Below are 17112 nucleotides of genomic sequence, written 5' to 3'. Positions count from 1 at the left end.
CCCTTTATCGGATGTATCATTGGCAATTATGTTCTCCCATATAGTGGGTTCCCTTTTCATTTTGATGCTGATTTCCTTTGCTGTACAGAAGCTCTTTTATTTATTAATTTAGTTGAAAGTATTATATATGCCCCCTTTTTTCCCCCATTGACCCCTTCTAACCCACCCCATACCCCACCCCAGGCTTTCACAACCCTGTTGTCTGTGTCCATGGATTATGCATATATGCATACAAGTCCTTTGGTTGATCTCTTCCCACCCACCACCCACCCCCGCCTTCCCTCTGATATTTGACAGTCTGTTCCATGCTTCTATGTCTCTGGATCTATGCAGCAGTAAAAAAGAAGGATCTCTTACCCTTTGAGACAGCATGACAGGATCTGGAGAGTATTATGCTAAGGGAAATAAGCCAATCAGAGAAAGATAGGCATCATATTATCTCACTCATATGTGGAATCTAATAAACAAAATAAACTGATGAACAAAAAGAAACACAAAATAGAAGTTTGCCATTTTCAATACTAGAAGTTTTACTGCATATCTAGCTCAAATTCATAATATCACAGCTTTTTCATTTTCTTTTATGTTCACAAATTATTTATTAATGCTAGTTATTTAATCCTCCCTATCCTCTCAAACTCCCTTGACTCTTAACAGTTGGTTCTCTGAGAACCAGAATAAATTGTTTGGAGTGTCAAAAACATCCTGACCCCACTTGAATCTTTGATGGAAATACTCCCTAATCAAATACTAGTACTCAATTATTCAAGGTCGCTAATTTTCTTGAGACCTCCATAGGGCAGAGGCCCAGATTCTTTCAGGGTTAAACAGGAGGGAGAGTAATGGTAGAATTGAAAGCAGTCAATGAAGTCTTATAATGAGTAGGGAGTGAAGGGTATATCATCATGAATACATGGTCCAAAAAGCTGAAATTTAAGCTTGTGTGCCTAGGGAGATTTGATTCCTTCAACTAATATTTGTCTTGGCGAAATCTAGGTTCCTATTATCCTAATCTAGTACAAGCAAAAAGAAAAAAAAAAAACAGATTACACTGAATTCATATGAAAATTTTCTCTGAAAGCACTAGACTCCAACACTTCCCTTGAAAGGTAAACACCTCTGGTTATCTTGTGTGTATGGCCAGTCAGAAGGGCTCAGGTGACTAGTCAGTATACTGGAGTCCAGTCCAGGATCTCTCAGAGTGTGTTAATGTACCAATGTGTAAAAATTATCTGTAAGAATTGTTGGAAACATAGTTTTTCTTTTGTTTTGGTTTGGTTTTACTGGGAATCTGGGGCACTCTGAGGTTGAGCTCTGGAAAAATATAACAGATATCTTAGGTGATTCTTGTGAGTAATAAATATTAAAAGTTACTGGTTTGTGTCACAAAGTTGTGTCAGGCTTTCTTCCTCTGATAATGAGTACAAACACCAGTCTGCCCAATCCCCTGGGCAATGGCAAGGATTCAATGAGATAACTGATCATTGAAAATGTACAACATTCTGCAAATGAAATGGATGGACAATTGAAGGGCTGGCAAGAGATTTAATAAGAATGAACTCTACTGAGGACTGGGCATGTAAAAGTGGCTAGAGGGTCTATGGGGAATACTCCCAAATCGTTAGATCATTGAGTGCTCCCCTCATCTCTCTTTTGTATTGTTCTCCCTCCCCTTCTCATTCTTGATCTTCCCATGCAACCCTATCAGAGAGGCTCTCTTTCTCTCAGTCTCTATCACTGCCTCAATTTCTTTTCATCTCCTTCTTACTTTCAATCTTTTTCTGGATGTCAATTAATTTCTCTCTGTGTATCTCTTTTTCTATTCCTCTCACCACTAAATCTCTCCAATTTATATACAAATAATACCACATGGAAAAATGTCATTTGTTGGTGTATACTGTAAGAAATGTCTCTTTGAAGCAGAAGATAGGCCTTTCACATACAAACAGATACTTTCCAACAGTCATATCTGAAAATTCCCCCAAGAAAGTAAACATTAGGGAATACAATTGAAACCTTGTTTCTGTGAATATATCTATACTAATAAAAGGGTAATATGCTAATTAGACTGGACGTCTTCCAGACATCCTTCTGGACAAAGCTGTGGTGGCGGGGCCGAGGCAGAGGCAGTTAGGGGCGATCAGGCTGGCAGGGGAGAGCAGTTAGGGAGATCAGGCAGGCAGGGGAGCAGTTAAGGACATCAGGCAGGCAGGCAGATGAGCGGTTAGGAGCCAGTGCCAGTGGTCCCAGATTGTGAGAGGGATGTCCGACTGCTGGTTTAGGCCCAACCCCTGCTGGCAGTCAGACATCCCCCATACCCCAAGGGATCCTGGATTGGAGAGGGTGCAGGCCGGGCTGAAGGACACCCCCCTACCCCCATTCATGAATTTCGTGCACCGGGCCTCTAGTCTAGGAATAGAAGAATGAAACTGAAGCAAGATATCTTGAGGCAAAATGTATAGAAATTGTTGGTTATGATGAGATCATGCAGTAAGAACTGGAAGAAAACTTTAATATCTTTAGTTAGGACATACTCACTTTGTTGATGGAGAAATTAAAGCCTGAGTCATTAAAACAATTGCTTAGCTTAGTCACACAGCAAGCTTGTGACCTATGGTAGTTAAACCAAGAGCTCTTGGGTCAGAGAACAGTGCACTCTCCACACTTGCACAGTGCTGACTTATGACACCAGTCAGATCTCAGTAAGAATGAAATTTAAAGATTTTGTTATGTTGAGAGAGAGAGAGAGAGAGAGAGAGAGAGAGAATGCTAAAGTAGCCTTTATGTAATGTAATACACTAGTAAATACTATACATATTGTAGGGATTTTGTCTTTGTTTGACAAAGTAAAAAAGCTGTTAATACCATGTCACCTGTCCAGAGGGCATTATGATCATTTATTGGTCAATGAAATTTTAAATATGTGGGAATAACTGAATTGCTTCTGGGCATGATTAGAATAGTTTATTTCTCAAAATGCTGAACCAAGACTTCAGAAGTAGAGAAGTGAAATCTATAATCAACATGTCTTTATGAGTGAATTTCCATAAGTTTATATTCTGTTCTACTGGGAGTGAGAATTAGTCTGATATAAATGGTTCAGGATTACCTGATGAGTGATGTACAGAATTACATGATACCATTGTGTGTGTGTGTGTGTGTGTGTGTGTGTGTGTGTGTGAGTGAGGAAGCCCCTCAGGAATGATTCACCACTTGCATTCAGATAACCATGCCATTCTTGTGTGATATGGATAGGCACTATAAACCAAAGACAGGATTTTCTACTATTTATACAACAATAAGATGGCAAATCAACTTCACAAAGCAAGTCAGGTATGTCCAGGCCACCAAGATAGCATCCCAAAATGACACTCACAACTTCTATACTACACAGGCCAAAGATGAACATAAATAGTACCCTCAAGTTACTGAAAACAAATCCAAACTGCCTTGGGTATTTTCCATCTGCTGACTTTTGAAGAGACAGAGTTCTCCAAATTAAAGCAAGAGCTAATTAGCAAGAATCATCTAAGTTTTCAAAGATATTCTCTGGGGGTGGGGAGTGGGGGGTATCAATTAGACATTGTCCTTGCTTCCAAGAGTTTTATATTCAGTTAGATTGAAATAGCCCATAATAACAGGCTTTTAAATGGTTGGGAGCATTGTCATTTTTCTTCCTTCTACTTTGCAAACCTATAGAGTTTGAAACTTAATTGATATAAAACTTGTACCCAACGAATGAGGCTGTCAGAAATGAAAAAGGAGAAAATAAACAATAATAAAAACCTTATTGATTCACATAATTGAATCATCCTAATCTTAATAATGCAATTACTAATAACAAATCTTTAAATTAGTTAATTCTTGCATTTAAAAAGGTCTTAGTATTTAAACCTGGATTTTCAGGGAGACAGATAATTGGGATATGTCTCATAGGATAGAGGAATTGTCACAATGTCCTTGAGCTGACGAATTCAAGAGTGGCCTCTGTACCCTAGAGAGAGTGTCCAAGACTTTGGGTGTTTGTGTCCTTACACTTGCTGAGTGCCCTAGGAGGAAAATTCACAGTTCGTACAAAAAAAGCATTTCTTTACCCATTTTAGTTAAAATAAATTCAATGTGTTATACAAATGTTTTCCCTTGTTTTGTGTATGTGATTTTTATAACTCAAGCATTATTTCAACACTATTGAATGTGTTGGCGATTTGAATGTGTACCAACCATAAAAAATATGTAAAGGTATTATTGTAAAAGAGCAATGGTGGATTAGCAGTTAAAGGCCCAGCCAATAAGGAAAAATTCTCACATTTATAAATTGCCTTCTAAGTTATCCATTGATTCTGTGAGTTAACTGTTAGCTTGCATATTAACAACTGGTATTTTAATAGTAATTTGTAACTTACCCAACATCTAAAATGGGTTTTCATGTAACACCAATACTGTTTCAACAAATATTGTCTTAATTTGTTGCGCCGCACCAGCACAGCCAAGGGTTTGGCGAGCCTGAGGGAGGGCCGGCGAAGGACGAAGAAAAGACAGACAAAATGAATAAGCTGGGTCTAGGCGGATCTTCTGTATGTGACTGAGACCACAGAACAGATCCAGACTGCAAGCTGATGCTTTATTTTATAGTCAGAGGTAAACAAGGTAATTTACAATGTTCTTGTAAGTTTCACTTGTTCTGGCAGCACTTGCTGCATCTCCCACAGCCCATTAGCTACCCAGGAAAGATCTAGGGAGCAGTCACAAGATCAAGCTTAATTATGCTAAGAGGGCTGTGCCCTCTAAGCTGGGACTTGTTTGTGGCTTTGCCAGCAGGTCAGTCCTAGGCTTAACCCTATAACCACTCCCTACATCTCGCCCTTCTTTTAATTTTAAGCTACTAATAATGGAAGTAAAACTTAAACATCAAGAACAAAGTTCTGACCATTAATATATTAACAAAACAATGCCAATGCAAAACCCAATAACAAAACAATGCCAATGTAAAACCCAGACATGGTTATTAATAAAACAATGCTAATGCAATACTACAATAATAGAGAAATCAAACTACAGTAACATTTTTCTACTAAATGAAAGTTTCTTTTGCTGATTTACTCAAGAGTCCTCAGACTTGGCTGCACAAGAGTTTGCAGAAGACTGGCAGCTAACCAATGCTAGCATGGCCATAAACATGATTGAGGGAGTAGCTTCCACTTCTTGCTTTTCTGCCATCTGCTGGGCCTCAGTTGTTAACTTCTTCAGCTGACCCCATGTTGGCACCTCGGTCTTTTGTATAGCCTTCATCATCTTCCTTTTCCGCTTCACTGTCATCGGGGCAACTCTCAGTCTTTTGAACAATGGGACAAGGAGCTTCTCTGGGTCCATTGTGGTGACATAAGTAACGCTCTGGCACCCACATTGGCTGTGCTGCTCCTTCTGGAAAGATACAAACACAACCTCTTCCCCACATCATTACTGGATCTGGTCCAAACCACTGTCCAGTTTGTGCATCCTTCCATCGGGCTAACCCCGCGGAGGCTATTGTACAGGAGGCCCGATGCCTTTTGGCTGCTGTATGACCCTCTGCATCGCAATTCAAAAAATTTAAAGTATAAAGAACATGACTGAGTTTGTTTTGAGGTGACACATAACATCCGTCTCCCCCTTTCTGTTTTAGTAATTGCATTTTAAGAGTACGATTTGCTCTTTCCACTACTGCTTGACCTTGAGGGTTGTAAGGGATACCAGTTTTATGACAAATTTGATATTGCTGACAAAAATGTTGGAAAGCAGAACTAATGTATGCGGGTCCATTGTCTGTCTTTAGCTTTAAGGGAGGACCTAGTACCGCAAAGGCAGCTAGGCAATGATTAATTACATGCTTGGCACTCTCTCCCGTTTGGGGCGTCACAAAGATAAAGCGGGAGCAGGTATCTACATTAACATGTACCCATCTATGCTTACCAAATTCCGGTATGTGGGTGACATCCATTTGCCAAATTTGATTAGGTTTAAGACCCCTAGGAGTAACCCCCAATGATTGTACAGGGCAACGAATTACACAGAGAGCACTGCTTAACAATTTGACGAGCTTGCTCCCTAGAAATACAGAATTGTTTGCGTAAGGCAGCAGCATTTTGATGATGCAAAGCATGGGAGGCCTGGGCAAGAGAAAATGGGGTAGCCTCTTGCATTATAGCAAGGAGACGATCAATAGCATCATTGCCTATAGTTAATGGACCAGGGAGACCTGAATGAGCTCAGATATGACCAATAAAGCAGGGAAACTGTCGTTCTCTCATGACTTTTTGAAGTTTGAAAAATAAATGAAAGAGTTCCTCTGAATTAGTGTGCCCTATAGTAGCCATTTCAATTAGTTTGGCCATACTTACCACATAGGCACTATCACTATATAGGTTAATGGGCTCCGTAGCAAAATCTGTCAAGGCATAGATAAGAGCTTGTATTTCTACCTGTTGTGCTTAAATATAAGGGGTTTGAAGGACCTTTGCACCTCTGCTGCAGTAGTATCCAGCTTTTCCAGAACTGGATCCATCTGTAAAAATGGTTAATGCCTGAGGTATATGTTGTGACTTCACTATCTTTGGGAAGGTAAAGGTAGTAACTGAGAGAAATTGTAAAACCTTATTTGCTGGATAATGGTTACCAACCTGTCCGGAGAAATTAGCAAGTGCAACTTGCCAATTTGTTGATCGTTGCCAGAGCCAGTCTTGCTGTATAGCTGTAAATGGCACTACAATAAGGTCAGGGTCTTGGCCCACTAATTGGCCTGTTCAAAGGCGGGCTTGAGCTATTAGCTGGGAAACTGAATCATGGAAAGGAGTTAATACCTTAGTTGGAGAATGAGCCAAATATAGCCATTCAACAACTCCAGGAGCTTGCCAAATGACCCCAGTGGGTGTATGTGTCATAGGGAAAATTAAAACCTGTAAGGGAAGGGAGTAATCAATTCTAGTAAGTTGTGCTGAACTTAAGGCATCCTCAACTTTATGTAAGGCTGTCTTGGCTTCCTCTGTCAAGCAGCGTGGGGATGACGGAGATGAATCTCCTCTTAGTATATGAAATAAAGGGCTTAAGTCAGCAGTGGTTAATTTTAAAGCAGGTCGAACCCAGTTAATATCTCCTAATAATTTTTGGAAGTCATTTAATGTAAGTAAAGTGTCAGTCCGAATTTGAATTTTCTGAGGTTTTATTGTTTTTCCCTCAATAATGCTGCCAAGATAAGAAAAAGGAAATGTCCTTTGAACTTTTTCGGGTGCTATGCATAATCCAGCACAATGCAGGGAATCCTGCAAATCTATATAGATATTGTTTAGATGCGTTTCATTTTTATGAGCTAAGAGAATGTCATCCATATAATGAATAATATAAGCCTCAGGATATTTTTTCCTTATATGGTGTATGGCTGCAGCCACAAAATCCTGACATAAGGTAGGACTATTGGCCATGCCCTGAGGCAATACTTTCCATATCTCCACCCCCATCATCCCAAACGCACCAGTGCTGTTCCCTTGCTTCCTCCAATCATTGCTTTCCCACAGGAGCTGTAGCCCCAGGGACTGGAGGAGGCGGTGGAGGCGCAATGGTGGAGTTGGAAGCCTTTGGCAACCTTCCCCCATCTGTCTTGATTCCCCTGCCACATCCTTCCACTCCCCTTCTGGAGTGGGCTCTAGGCAGTCCTGAATCAGGGACCACAGACTGAAAGTAGAGGCAGGCATTTCCTCTCGACCTTCAGCTATATAATGATCGCGAAGTTGTTTTCCTACCTTCTCCCATGCCTCTATATTTACCTTTTCTTCCTCAGGAAACCATGGGCAGGTTTTACTCACAAAATCCAAAAAATCGAAAAGCTGTTCATACCTCACAGAACAGCCCCTTGCTTGGAGCATAGCCTTAAGCATGGATACGCATACATTCTTTCCCTGCAATCCTGAATTTCCCATGTTTTACACCTAGCTAGTACTACACCCCTACCTTACTTACTGCGTGCGCACGCCTTGGGGCCTCCTTTCACCTGACAACTGCAGTTCCCTCACACTCAGGTCCACATTGAGTGCCACTTGGGCTGAACTCAGCCCTGCGTTGGGCGCCACTTGTGTTGCCGCGCCAGCACAGCCAAGGGTTCGGCAAGTCTGAGGGAGGGCCGGCGAAGGATGAAGAAAAGACAGATAAAGAGAATAAGCTGGATCTAGGTGGATCTTCTGTGCGTGACTGAGACCACAGAACAGATCCAGACTGCAAGCTGATGCTTTATTTTATAGTCAGAGGTAAACAAGGTAATTTACAATGTTTTGTAACTTTCACTTGTTTTGGCAGCACTTGCTGCATCTCCCACAGCCCACTAGCTACCCAGGAAAGATCTAGGGAGCGGTCACAAGATCAAGCTTAATTATGCTAAGAGGGCTGTGCCCTCTAAGCTGGGACTTGTTTTCGGCTTTGCCAGCAGGTCAGTCCAAGGCTTAACCCAATAACCGCTCCCTAAAATTTGTAGAAAAATGAGGCTAGAAATATTTAGTGTCTTGACCCAGTTCAGCATATTAATAAGCTAGATTCAGAGTTGGTCAGATTAAGACTTAGGTTTTTTTCACTAACATACTCCAACTATCAGATTAAGCAATGCTTAATATTTTAAAATAGGTAATAATATTTGAGACTATTGATTCTCAGAATAAAAAGAGTTCTCATTAAATGCAAACACAATTTTTCTTATTAATTTGAATGATTAGTTTACACAGTGAGTTAAGAATTTACTAACCTGAAAGGTATTCTAGAGAATACACCAGTCTGTGTATGTCAAATTGTGCCTGTATATATTGTGATTAAGAATGTAACTTGGCAATCATCTTCCTAGTATCCTGTATCAATTTTATTGAGAAAAATTTTCATGTGCTGGATTTTCACTTTGTGAGAATTCACATTATAATTATTCAAATATTTGCTATTTCTGTGTTGGAATCAACTTGGAAATAAATTAATATAAAGAATGGGATATAATAAACTTTAGGACTAATTCTAAAACTCAGGAAAACTTACTGAGTTACCACATGCCTAACACTACCCTAGGTATTTTATGTACATTACCTCAAGTGATCTTCTCAATATTCCTATGAGGTAGGGACTGTACTCACTCCATTTTACAGCTGAGGAAAATTTATATAACTTTTCCATGAATACACAAATAGTGAGTGACAAAGCTGGGATTTCAAACTAGACGGTTTAGCGCCAGAAAAATTACAAATGTGACACTAAGTGATTAATTCACTAATAGTTATTTCCACTTTGGTTTTTTCCTTCTCCTCCAAGTCCCATATTAACTGCACTGACATTAATATTAGAACCCCAAATGAGTACGTAGGCAAAAGTCTACAATGCCTTTCAACCAATCAATTGAATTCAGAACATTAAGAAAATTGTTATAACTAAGTAGAAATTCATTCATAGATCTGTTGTCTTAGTGATACTGTTGTAAGAAGCTAGTAGTTAATAATAGGTAAGGAGCAAAGGCAAGGCCAGATATTATAGGCATTGCCATCTGGGCAGCTTCACCAAGAAGCTACAATTTCACACTCCCCAGAGACCCTCTAGCCCATTCCCTGCAGATTACTGGGGGAAGGGGTTCAACCAAGGGGAGATAGATACATGTACAGTAAAGTTGGCAAAATTAAGAAAGGTGCCTGTCAGTCAAACCTGGGAACAGAGATCATTGGCCAGAATGGGCAGGGCCACTGCAAGTTCACAAAAGTTTGGGGAGACATAATCCCCCAAATAAAGGAATTGTTTCTCTTGGGTCTTGGCTCACTCCGGGCTCTCTTGCATTCACCCACCTTCATAGCCATGTGGCCTTGAGGACCCCACATGCAATGGATTGATGGACTGCAACTGGGAACACAAACTAAGTTAGCCTGATGCCGGACTAGGCACTGCTTAACTATGAAGCCAAATTTCTGGACACTGGCTTTGATTCTAGCTCTGCTGAAGCCACAGCTACACTTTTCTGTGGTGGGGCAAAGGGAAATGGGGCCTTGGAAACTCAGGGGTTTAACTCCACAGAAATAAAGCTTTCTACAATAACTCATCCTATCATGCGAGTCTCAGAAAAAGGCCTTTTCTCAGGATATCACAAGAAGCCCACTCCACCGAGCAACAGCTGGGGATGTAGAGCTGTCCCCACCAAAACCATTAGTTGTTGGTTTAGATGGGCCAAAGCGGCCATGAGAGGGAGCAACGGTTTCTGAATTACTCAAAGGGTAAATATCTATCCCTATTATTTTCTATCAGAAAAATTCAACTATTGTAGTTTTATTCCATTGGAAGGGTATAAGATTGTAGAGGAAGATTTTGAAGAACAATGTCCTTTGGTTTCATTGTAAGGCATACCATCCTAGTATAACTTTATATTATCTCCAAACCTATGTTTCCTAATGAGTAAATAAGAATAATAAAGCTGAACTTGAAGTGTTTTGATGGAAGTAAAGTGTCAGCCACAATAAATGGTAGCTGTTAGTAGCTATTGTGATGATACTTATTTGGTTTAAGTTTGATACAACTAATTTAGGTTTAGGCCAGAATATGACTGAAAGATTAAAAAGCAGTTCACATTTCAGATGAGCAGGATACCAAAATGAAACCAATGACATTGACATTTTTGACTACTAACCTCAAAATATAATTTATTATTGACTCTTACAGACTAATGATTGCCTTAAAACAGAACCTGCTTAGAATATTATTTAACTTATGCAACAAAAGATTGATTAAAGCTTTTTTTTAAGCAAAGAGGAGGAAAGCCAGTGCATATTAATTAGAATGTCAGAGAAACTGTAACTAATCTATACCTATACATACATTATCATCCAAACCAAAATGTTCCCATTAGGAAAAATAATAAATCCTGGGTTGCCATAGCAATGGCTGTACTAAACACAGCCAGAGAAAATATAGAGAAAAACACAATAGGTGTCTAATATTTAATATTGTGGTTGCTTCTATTTAGAAGCTAGTTATGGTTATTCTATGAATATATTATTCTACAGACAAAATTTCTATTCAGCTTTAGAGAATTGTTTTTCTTATGATTGCCTGGAGTTTAGGTACCATATAGTAGCCTTTCTAGATGTAATTAATACCACTAATGATTCCCATGCTGATGTTGATATTGAGAGCAACAGTACAAAAGGATCTTGTTTGCTAACTAAAAGAGCTTTTCCTAACACTGGACAGGCACTATGATCCTATCCTGATAGTGCTATAATGACTCACAGGAATTCAGTAACAGGAAAAGAGACACTTACTACACAGGAATTGAATGTCCCTTAGAGTAAATTCCTGCTTTGATAATCACTGTTTAGCAATGTTCATCTCAATTTGTTCTCAAAGATGAAGAGGAAGTTGGAAAGTGATAACTGAGAAAAGAATCTAAATTATTTGGATTAGATAATTCTTTACAAGTTAAAATATTTATCCGAGGCTTGAAATGTAACTTCATCAATAAAAGAAAAGAATGGGTAATGACCCCATAAATTAAAAACTTTTCTGAGACCCTCAACTGTTCATTGTCTTTTCTCAATATCTGAATAATTACAATCAGCAGGATAAAATTGCCAGAGAATTCTAGAATGATCATGTCAACCTTTAGGTAGAGACTATTAAAACATAAGTAGTGAAGAAAGAATGCTAAACAAATGGATCAAGGACTGAATACTTTTCCCAATGGGTTTATTTCCATATTGGTTCACTCTTCTTGTAATAGATCCCTCATTTTAGGTAAGATCTGTTGAGAGTAATTAAGCTAAACAGAAGTTATAAGTAAAATGATCACTAAAGCAACTCATATGTTACTTAAAGTATTACAGGAATTAATAATGTATAGTATTTACTTAGCTTTTGTCCAACTTCTCTTTTTGTGAACTTTGTTTTTATAGAAAGCCATTCTGTATGTTTGGGAAGTTGGTTTAGAATAATTCTAACTACAAGAAAATGTTACATAAAGTATCTGATGCTCCAAAAGGAAAAGTAAGTAGAGTCAATTCTATTTAGATATTCTTCCTCAAAATGATTATAGTCATAGCAGTTCCTTCTTCCAGATTTTTGTAAATTACTATTATCTGGCACTGGGTTGTCCATTTATCCCTATCATCTCTTCTGCTGAAGTTTGGGAATTGACTTGCCTTTTATAAGAAGCCCCTTTCCCTATATTTGATGCTTACTTTCACAGCCAAGAATCAAAATATTCCACTTGTATCTATCTTATGTTCTGTTATTCATACCTGTCCATAACCTTTTCCCAAGGATTAGGCAGTAATTTGATAAGTCACTGTGATAGGAAGAAATTAAAAATAAAAAAAAATAAGAGGACAACTGTATCATTCATTTATGCATTCATTTAGCAAATGATACCCTTATGTGTTTAGAACTGTTACTAGACAAACAAACAATAATAAATATGTACCTTACTTTCAAAGCACTTGTAGTCTGGTAAAGGAGATAAGATATACACACAAATAACTATGACAGATTTGGAAAACAAGTGCCATAAGACTAAGAAATATGAGCATCCAGAAGAGAAATAAATTGTTTCTCTATATTATTAATCTTACAATGGGCATGATTAAAAATTCTTGGGATTTGAGAGTAAAGAAAATTCACTCCCTCACTATCACCTCCAGCTCCAGAGACATTCCAACTACCTACTAGACAATTTCAATTTACCACTGGATTTCTCTATTTGAACATCTTATTCGGATTTCAAACTCACTATGTCTCAAATCAAATACATCATTTTTTCTCTCTAAACCATCTATCTTTCCCTATGTCTACTACCAAGCCATTTCCCTACTTGTATTATTAAAATGACCCTCTCTATACATCTCAGTCACTTTCTCCCTCATTGCCAGTCAATAACATGTCAAATCAGTTTCTACTTCCTTAAAACTTTTCCCAAGACCCGTCTTTTCATTTTATTGACAGACTCTTAGACTTGTAATAACATTTGAACTATTTTCTTGAACTTTTACCTTTCCTGACTGCAATACTCAACCTCTATCCTGCTCATAGATTAATCTTTCCAATTTATAGCCCAATCATGTAATTCCCATACTCAAACTCATTTAGAGGTTCTAAACTAATAAACTATATGAGTCAATATTTCTCATCCTGGTATTCAACATATGCTGGGGCTGTATTTCTAAGCTCATTTCCCAACATTTATCTATGTCCAACCTGTGATTGCCTTACATTGCTAGTCTAGACTCTACTAATGTTTAATATTCCTATTCAGGAAGTTACATTAATCTGGAACCTCCTCATTTTTCAAGCTTCATAGTTCATGATAATTTCCACTTTTATATGAAGACATTTCTGATGTCCCTACACCCAAAACTAAGCTAGTTGTGAATTCTCCATATCACTCTTGATTTACCACTCAAGGCCTGCAGTATAATCAAACTTAATAATTATTTGGGTCTCATCCCCGTCCCACCCCCACTTCTAAGGCAAGGACTGATTGATCTCTATAAACCTTCAGCATTTAGTATAGTATGCCTTTCAGTGTGTATGATCTATTTCTTTTTCATGAAATTGAATGTTAAATCACTAACAAATGAGTTTCTCCAAGCAATTAAATTCTTCTTCAGATACTAATAAAGTGATGTTTGTTCCTGCCTGTAAATGCCTAAAACATTTTAATCTTTCCTAAATTAGTGTAAAGTTCAAAAAGCAAATGGCACTTGAAGAGGCAATTGCTTCCAGGGCCTCCCTTTTCTTGGAATCCCTCTTCATTTAACTTCTCTCAGACCCAATAGTCAAAAGCTCATTGATCTAGACTTAAAAGCCAAGGGGCTTAAAGCCACTGTCGGGGTCTGTTCAGAAATATATTCAGAAATATAATTTAGAAAACCTCAGGAAAGAATGACAGTTCCTTTTCAGGAACCTCCCATACCTATCTCACAAAATAGCTTTCCAAATTGGAGATTGTAAAATATTAGACCACCAACCAAGTGGTGGTCTAATATTTTACAATCTCCAATTTGGAAAGCTATTTTCACTGCCATCTAGAAAGAGTCCCTTGATTTTCACAAGGAGCACAAAAGACTATATTGTATTTATTTAAATCTCAGGCTGATAAAAGCGGCAGAAAGAAAAAGAAAGCAGTCAATTTCTCTAAAAGATCATTATTTAGAAATAAATTACTATGCAGAAAAGCATGGATCTTCTTGACAACTTGTGAATTTAAGACACGAAATACTTCCCTCCTCACCTCCAATAATCAACTCTGCCAATGAAATATGTTAAGCATTCTAAGTTTGGGGAACGTATAGAGCTTTGAAATCAATGTGTTTCCGGTTGCAAGGGTTGGGGGTGGGGGGGGAAACGCACTAAATCAGCTTAGGAAATGCTTCATTTCCTGCCCCATATCTGGGAAGGAAAACATAAAACAGGCAGAACCAGGTGCAACAAAATCATACACGTGGGTGGGAAAATCTCTCCAACTCCTAGGCACCGCCCAGGTGGTCAAATTATGCTCCCAAGCTAGAGCTTTCTTTTATAAGATAAATGCAGTGGTTTTTATAAACACTCGCTTGAAGTTAACAGATAGGTTTGTTGACAAAGGTTAAAGAAGATAGTCATTATGTAACTGTTGTCTGGGCTCCAAAGGGAAATTATCTGATTTGGGTAAATAGTTCATTAGAAAGAAGACATTGTTAACAGAGAGATTAGGCTCATTACCGGTGAGCTAACGGAGGTTGGTATTTTCCCAAAAATGACCAGGTAGAAAAATCTGCCAGGTCATCTCTGGGTTGTCCTTTACCTTTCCATCTTCCTAATGCCTGGATTTTGCAGGCTGCTTCTATTGATCCTATTCCGCTTTGCTTTCAGAAAGATGTAATTCATTCAGCGTTTAATGATGCCAGGAAAGTAGTGTCCTCACTTATGCTCGCAGACCTGAAATGGTCAGCAGCCCAACCCAGCCTTTCAGAAAATATACTGACCTGACACCTGTGTGTGAGCAGTGCTTTTCATGGCATCAGGATTCCTATTAATCCCTCCTGTGCATACTGAAGGGTTACTTCTAAGGGAGTGTGAGTGCATTGATTTCTGTGACACCTCATTAATATTCTTTATTTTAAGAAATCAGATTCTTAGCAAGTCTTCCAAGTGAATTTTATGGCCTTGATAGTCATGGAAACTTAACCCTGAAAACTTCAAGATGCATGGTAAGCCATCATAAGTGATTTAGAAATATAGTTGAGAAATTAATGATACAAGTTTTTCAAGGAGTGTGCTTATTTCTTTCTATATTATCACTGGATATTCAAATTTTATAGGAAGCAAACTTTTTTAAAAATATAATTTATTGATTTTTTTACAGAGAGGAAAGGAGAGGGATAGAGTGTTAGAAACATCGATGAGAGAGAAACATCGATCAGCTGCCTCCTGCACACCCCCTGCTGGGGATGTGCCCACAACCAAGGTACATGCCCCTTGACCAGAATCGAACCTAGGACCCCTCAGTCCACAGGCCGACGCTCTATCCACTGAGCCAAACCAGTTAGGGCGGAAGCGAACTTTTTAAAAGAGCACTAGCAAAATTAAATTAGAACGGAGGTGTCTCCCTTTCCCCCCCAGGACGCGTCAGAATCAATCTTTCCCACCTGTGTTCTTCTATGATAGTTTGTACTTTGGTTTTGCCATGTGTTAAGTCTGTCTTGTATTAGACTTACATGCTTACTTATCCCAGTAGCACATTCACCACTGTGGGCAAGAACAAGGTCTTGCTCATTTTTCATTCCTTGCCCTGCTGAGAACATGGTAGGAGCCTAATAAATATTGATTAAATTTAACTGCTTACTGTGAATCCCTCTGAAAGGGTTACAAGTAAAATGTAGTAATTTGTTTGCAACTGGTCATTAATATACTTAGAGCTTATATAGGTACATGGATAACCTTGATCTGAGTTTCAAAACCTACAGTCAATAGGTAAAGTTTTTATGAATAATCCCCTGAAATGTTATGCAGAATGTTGTGTGTAGGTATGTGCATATTTCTGGAGCAAATATCTATAAACTTTAATCAAACAAATCTCCTCTTTACCGACCACATATTCTCAAGATATTATAGTTAATTTTCCTATACAGCTTTACTCAACCTCTCAATTTATTAAAGCCTAATATAGTAGGGGCACATATAGGCCAGCATCTTCCATGCGACATTTCCAATTATAGCCTTTCACACATACATGAGAAGCTTGTGATTTCTAGACCCATGTCCGGAAAGAGACCATTTTAAACCAGCATTTAATCCCCAGATTTTTATTCTCTAAAAAGGTCATTCTATATTCCCAGTACCTTTATGATGCCATCAATGACAAACCAAGGCCCCTGCAGGAGCAAACATTTCCCTTCAGTGAAAACAAACATTCTCTCTGTAGAGCCTTCTCTATGCACTCCCAGTCAACAGCCACACATTTCATTCAGGAAAATGAATCGCTGCCTCTAAGTTTCAGGGGAAGCTCCCTGATGGTAAACTGAGGCTAACAGCCCCTACGAGGGACATCTGATACACACCATCAGAGGAGTAAGAGAAAATGGTACCTTTGTCGTCTTCACTGCTACCAACGCTGGTCAGAAGGCAAAGGACGGTCACTTGAAGCAGTTTCATGGTGCCTGTGGATTGCCGCAGTGGCTCCTCGCTCCGGTGTCAGACAGGAACAACTCCCTTCCAGCCTGGCAGGACCTGATTAGCAAATGGAAAAGGTGTGCTGACTGTGAACAGCCACTGCCCATTCCTACTTATTTCGGGGGTTCTGATAAAGAACGGGAGGAAACACACACGCTCCCTTTGGGAGTTCAGCAGAGAGGAGATTTATTGTTTCAGTCCCTTACAGGAACTTTTTTTTTTTCTCTCTTCCTTTGGCAGCCACTTGTGTTTTTGTTACTACATTATTTTGTTCTTCTTCAACAAAAAGGTCAGGGCGGGTTTTGAACAGAAACAGATCTTTCTTGAGAATGGATCATACAGCTTTCTAACTTTTGTTTTGAAAGTGCGTTTTGGGGTGGTTATAAAGGGACCTCATTAAAGAGTGACTCAGTTTGGATAAAGAGACTTTAA

General features: G+C 38.8%; 1 protein-coding gene across 7 annotated transcripts in view; it reads right to left on the bottom strand.

Moving 5' to 3' along the window:
* Positions 1 to 16883, bottom strand: part of EMCN (endomucin) — a 112698-nt gene extending 95815 nt beyond the window's left edge. For 3 of the 7 annotated variants that reach the window (XR_013959182.1, XM_080644299.1, XM_080644300.1), the window contains exon 1: positions 16596 to 16840. Coding sequence is in view for 6 of the 7 variants with exons in the window: in XM_080644299.1 (XP_080500425.1) it covers positions 16596 to 16662 (67 nt within the window). In the remaining variant the exon portion in view is untranslated. Of the gene's footprint in view, positions 1 to 16595 lie in introns of all 7 variants that reach the window. The other 4 variants (XM_080644297.1, XM_080644296.1, XM_080644298.1 and 1 more) reach the window with 4 other exon arrangements.
* Between the last annotated feature and the right edge of the window lie 229 nt (positions 16884 to 17112).

The sequence above is a fragment of the Plecotus auritus genome (assembly GCF_963455305.1).
Source record: "Plecotus auritus genome assembly, chromosome: 1".
In the NCBI taxonomy this organism is placed as follows: Eukaryota; Metazoa; Chordata; class Mammalia; order Chiroptera; family Vespertilionidae; genus Plecotus; species Plecotus auritus.
The sequence above is the reverse complement of the archived record's forward strand: the minus strand, read 5'-3'. Positions and strand labels throughout refer to the sequence as shown.